General features: G+C 46.7%; 1 protein-coding gene across 1 annotated transcript; it reads right to left on the bottom strand.

Annotated features, from left to right (window-relative positions):
- Positions 1-318: 318 nt before the first annotated feature.
- Positions 319-2704, bottom strand: MRPS24 (mitochondrial ribosomal protein S24). The gene is made up of 4 exons (XM_007944141.1): positions 2666-2704; positions 2487-2555; positions 2272-2383; positions 319-602 (listed from the first exon to the last, which is right to left on the bottom strand). Exons 1-4 carry the CDS (start codon positions 2702-2704, stop codon positions 319-321), a joined length of 504 nt encoding a protein of 167 aa, XP_007942332.1.
- Between the last annotated feature and the right edge of the window lie 2617 nt (positions 2705-5321).

Genomic DNA, 5321 nt, shown 5'->3' with positions numbered 1-5321 from the left:
GAAAGAATATAATGAACGTTAGGTAAAGCACCCAATACAGTACTCAAGGAACCATGGCAACCATCCAAACTTCAGACAACTGTGAGCATTGGTGGGAGCCCTAAAGCCTGTAAAAATACCCTTACCTCCTTCATTCACCTAAACAGTAGGGACAGACCTAAGAGGCAAGACAATATGGAGAGAATTTATTCAACAGCAGCTTTGGAAATGATGCCTAAGTACTCTGACAAAATGTATTTCTTCATGTTCTACTTCTTTCCTTTCCCACCCATTTCTGTCCTTTGTATACTAGACCTTGAAGCAAAAAAGTGGATCATCCTAGATATACTTGTACACAACCTTTGAGGGCACAGTTTGGAGATGCAGACGTACAGGACACTTATAAAAGTGGGACAGCAGAGTTTCAGTGTAGCCCACGAGGAAATAGAACTTGTGAGCAGGTCGATGCCTCAGGACCAGGGCACAGATCTCCAACTGGTTAGCCCGGCGCTTTAGGATCAGCTGGTCAGCCAGGCAGCCTGGGAAGGTTCCTAACATGAACTTGCGAAGGAAGACATCCTCTACCGTTCGCTCTGCAGCATGATCCTCCCCATCCAGGTTACCTGAAGACACCACAGAAGAGTCAGCCTTGCTACCTCAGAAACCTGCCAAAACTGCAGAGGTAACATCTGGAAGCACTGAGCACTCAAACCCCCCAATATCCCCACCCTATTCCAAAAAACAGCTCTTTTCCTCTGCCAGTGGAAAATGAGCACTTTAAAATTTAAGGTACATCATTTTAATAAATTCCCAAACCAATTGTATTAAAAAGAGACTGTCATTTATCCTGGGAGCTCTGATGTCATAGTGCCTAAGGCATGTGACTGCTAACCAGAAGGCTGGCAGTTCAAATCCACCAGCCACTCCTCAGAAGAAGACTGGGCAATCTACTTCCATAGAGATACCACCTTGGAAACCCAAGGAGGGGTCACTATTAGTATGAAATGACTTGAGGGCAGTGAATTTGTCTTTTTTTGGTATAATTTATCCTTGTTTTACAAAAGAGAAGATTGAGGGCTAAGGGCCAGACAGATGAGTGCCAATAGCTACTTCTGAGATTAGGAATACAGACTCCCTCAGGTGGATTCTTACAATATGGTCCTGGGGTTCCTGGACCCTTTCTATTTCTGATAAAAGATTCTCTGTGCCCACCCCCAAGACCTTAGAACCAGAACTTAAAAGGGGAGTGGGAACAGCAATCTGAATTTTAAGTAAATTCTCCAGATGCATCTCAAACATTCAAGCTGAGAATCCCCTTACCAAACAAAATACATGCTTTGTAGAAAACAGTTCATTACTCAGCTGCTGAGAGGTTGGCGGTTCAAACCCACCCAGCAACTCTGCTGGAGAAAAGACTTGGAAATCTGCTCCAGTAAAATTACAGCCTAAAAACCCTATGGGGTAGTTCTACTGTTATAAGGGGCCAGTTTGAGTCAAAATCAACTCTACTGCCACAGAGAATGGAAACTGCATTATTTAGAGTGCACTATCCTGGGTGATCTGATTCTACAGGGGCCTAACTCCTTTCACTGCCTCTGAGTTATTAATTACATCTCTCTGTAAACTGTAGATAATTGACAACAGTGCAAAATAAATTGATCTCTCTTACCTATGGAAACTCGGAAGGAAGACTGGGCAATCTACTTCCGTAGTGACACTATCTGGGAAACCCAAGGAGGGGTTGCTATGAGTTGGGTCCGACTCGAGGTCACAGAACACCACCACCACCACCCCAGGGAAAAGGAGCTCTGGTAGTGTAGTGCCTAAGGCACTTGACTGCTAACCACAAGGTTAGCGATTCAAACCCACCAGCCACTGCTGGGAAGGAAGGTTGGGCAATCTACTGCCATAGTGATACTGCCTCGGAAACCCAAGGAGGGGTCGCTATGAGTCGGGACAGACTCGGAAGGCACACAACACCACCCCATAAAAGTCAGCTGCGCATCCATTTTCAAATTCATTTCGGTATACCGAATCTATACAGGTCTCTGCTTTCTTGTCACCTTTGCACCGGTTTTGAGAGATTTCTGACTAATTACTTAGTTAAATAAAATCTATGACACGTGTCCTTTTTTTTTTTTTTTGTATTACAGTTACGAGTTTAAAAAACAAACAAGAAAAAAAAAAAAAAGCTCCTTTTAACATACCGACCAAAAGTGAAAACTCCTTTTTCTGAGCCTTGTGGTCGCTGTCCTTTCCCGCCCGCACTAGCCTCCACCACCGTCCCCTCACCTGTGTGCAGCGACAGCCAGCCCTTGCGGTGGGCAATGTAGTGCGGGGCGTGAGCCTCTTCGTAGGTCACTGGCTTGTCCCCTTTGCCTACGCGGACTCGGGCTGCCCGGTTCTAAAAGTAAAACGGGACCATGATGCCCGCGCGCCCATGATCCCCGCGCGCCCATGGACCCCGGCCAGCGTGCGTCCACCTCCCGCTCTCTCCACGCGCTCACCTTGGCGCAGACCGAAGAAGCGTGCAGGGCGCGCCAGGCGTACAATAACTCTCGGCTTCCAGCCTGGACCTGGGAGAGAGGGGAGGCGTAAGACAGTAGGGAAGAGGGCGTAAGACAATAGCTAGGCTCGCTACCCCAGCGGCCCCCAGCTGCCATCCTCTCCTGAGATACCCACTCACCCGGGGCCCGAAACCTCCGCAGAATATAGAAACCGCCATCTTGGGCCGAGACAAGTACAAGCTACTTGGGCGGGGGCGGGGCTCGGGCAGGGGCGGGAAATGTTAAAGGACTTCTCGGGGTTGGGGCGGGACTCGGAAGAGTCCAGAGGCGGGGACAGAGAAATCGGAAGCCGTTACCATGTGTGGGTTGTCTCTGAGCAAAGACTGGTTGGACCACGGAAGCCATTACTGTGTGTGGGTTGTCTCTGAGCAGAAAGACTGGTTGGACCAGGTCCGGTTGGTACTGGGACCTAAAAATGGGGATTTTCCTCCCTTCCCACCCCACCCCCGCAGCCCTTGTAAAATGTTGGTGCCTGCAGTTCTCCGCTCAGGCACGACGTCGCATCGGATTTCACATCTGCAAATGTGATAATGCAAAATATAAGGTTTCGTCCTCAAAGAACTAGCTAGCGTGAGGAAGGATGATGAAGAGTGAGAAGAGGTAAGAGAATAACGTCCTGGTTCCGCCAAAGCGTCCCCGGCGCCCCCTAAGCTCCCGACCCTACCCAAGCTGGGGCCCTTGGGCCTTGGAAGGGTAAAAAGAAAACCTCATTGCCATCCAGTTGATTCCCACTCATAGCGACCCCCTTTGGGTTTCTGAGGCCGGGAATATTTAGGTAAGTAGATTGCCCAATCTTCCTTCAGCGAAGTGGCTGGTGGGTTTAAACTCCCAGCATTATAGTTAGCAGTCAAATGCCTTAGGCACTATGCCACCAGAGCCCCTTAGGGGGCGTTTTCCCAGTACCTCAAATTCGGCTCTTAGCTCTTCAGTCTTTAACACAAGATACAGAGGTAAAACTGGGCTGCATTGCCCCGTCTCCAAATAATAATCTTAAAAAAAAAAAAAATCACTGTGCTTTCATCCACTAATAAAGCAACAGCATTGTGCTTAAAGCTTTACTCAATTCTAAAGTGGTAAGTTACAGAGAACCTAGGGTCTGGCTACATCAAGACCATAACCCTAGTGGCTGGCTGCCTATAGCGAAGGGAAATTTTAAGAGGCAAAGGGATGGAGAGCATGTTAAATCATGGGGATATTACAGATTTTGTAATACTCAAATCAGAGCCTTGTCACTCTGATTGGTATCCAGTTATTATTAACGTCAGAAGTCCTGGTGGTTCAGTGGGTAAGAGCTTGGTTGCTAACCTGAAGGTCCACAGTTTGAACCCACCACCTCTCTGAGGGAGAAATATGTGATAGTCTACTTTTGTAAAGATTAAAGCCTTAGGAAACCTATGGCGAAAGTTCTACCCTGTCCTATAGGGTCCCTATGAATCAGACTCAACAACAGGTTTTTGGTTTAATCATTAATGTCAGATTGGATATCTTCCTTCAGATCTCACCATGGTAATAGGGAAAGCATGGGCTCTGGACTCAGGTCCAAGTATAATAATCTTGTATAGTTAAACCTCAGATCGGTTATCTGTAAAATGGGCTTTACCTACCTCATAGATCTGTTAGGGATAAAGAAAAAGTATTTGATAAATGATAGCTGTTATTCATTGTGCTAAGTTGAATCGTGAAATTGCCAATATTTGGCAGTACAAAAATGGCAATTTCATATGGTTCACTCCACTGTCATTTGAATACCTGCTTTGGTTTACAGAATATTTTCACCTTTATTATTTCCTGTGAAGGAGGAGACTATCATCTATAAGGAGGCAGGGTAATGGAGGCAAAGTGGACAGTGAGTTAGTTGTCCAAGGTCATAGTAGAGAGAGGCAGAGAGGGACCAAGACACAACCCTCTTGACTTCCTTCCTTCCAGCATATTTTCCATTACCATGATGCCTCTGACCATGCTTAAAGCTGAGTCCTAATAAAATGCCTTAAAAAAGGAACAGAATTAGGAGTTCCGGTAAGATGGTGGACTAGGCGGAAAGACTGCACAGACCCTCTTCAACAAAGAAAAGGGAAACCAATTCACACACACAGAAGATAATCCTGGACCCCTGAGCCTTGAAGGGAAGGATTTAGAAGTGGACTAAACCCCAACTAGTAGAATAATTTGAATGAAAATACCAAAAATGGAGACATACGGAGTGGTGGTCTGGCAGCAATCCTGAGCGATCCTGACGGCATGGCACAGATAGCTTGGAGAGTGCCGAGTGGTGGTAGGACCTAAGAGTTAACCTAAAAATCAGCCCTGCTAGCCAGGGACTACACGGAGGACTGTTCTGGTGGCTAGGGTATAAATGGAGAAGGCGAAGAGAAAGGCAGGCTGAGCTGTGGACTTTTCCTGTCTGAAGGGCACCGCCATTTTGAATGTTTACAAACGGAATGACCATTTTAGATATTTAAAGAGACAGTGCTCTCCGAGATGCCAGGGCTTGAGAATAGGTTCTGCTTGCCAGCAACCCCAAGAACACTCTGGACCTGCACCACTGAAAAGGTGCGACATTCTTCTTGTTACTCTTATACCCCACACCCGCTTGGTGAACGGAGGTGTGGCCATCCCCCACTCCCACCCTTCTGGGCACTCAAGAACTCCATCCTAGTCTGTGTGCTCAGACGGAGCCTGGGTGCCCAGTGTGTCCTCCACTGATATATTTTTTTTTTTTTTCTATTTTTATATTTTTTCTTTTTCGCTTTCTTTTTTCTGGTGTTCACTTTGCTG

This window comes from Orycteropus afer, unplaced genomic scaffold, assembly GCF_000298275.1.
Source record: "Orycteropus afer afer isolate SDZICR_OR568_19922 unplaced genomic scaffold, OryAfe1.0 scaffold00121, whole genome shotgun sequence".
NCBI lineage: Eukaryota > Metazoa > Chordata > Mammalia > Tubulidentata > Orycteropodidae > Orycteropus > Orycteropus afer.
Note: the sequence above shows the minus strand (reverse complement) of the source record. Positions and strands in the feature narration are given on the sequence as shown.

What these genes read in the sequence shown, in the direction of transcription:
- MRPS24 (XM_007944141.1), bottom strand. Translation starts at nt 2,704, where the DNA reads ATGGCGGTTTCTATATTCTGCGGAGGTTTCGGGCCCCGG. An exon ending in CTTCTTCGGTCTGCGCCAAG is followed by an intron (nt 2,384 to 2,486) that starts GTGAGCGCGTGG and finishes TTTTACTTTTAG; the next exon opens with AACCGGGCAGCCCGAGTCCG. An exon ending in CTGGCTGTCGCTGCACACAG is followed by an intron (nt 603 to 2,271) that starts GTGAGGGGACGG and finishes TGGTGTCTTCAG; the next exon opens with GTAACCTGGATGGGGAGGAT.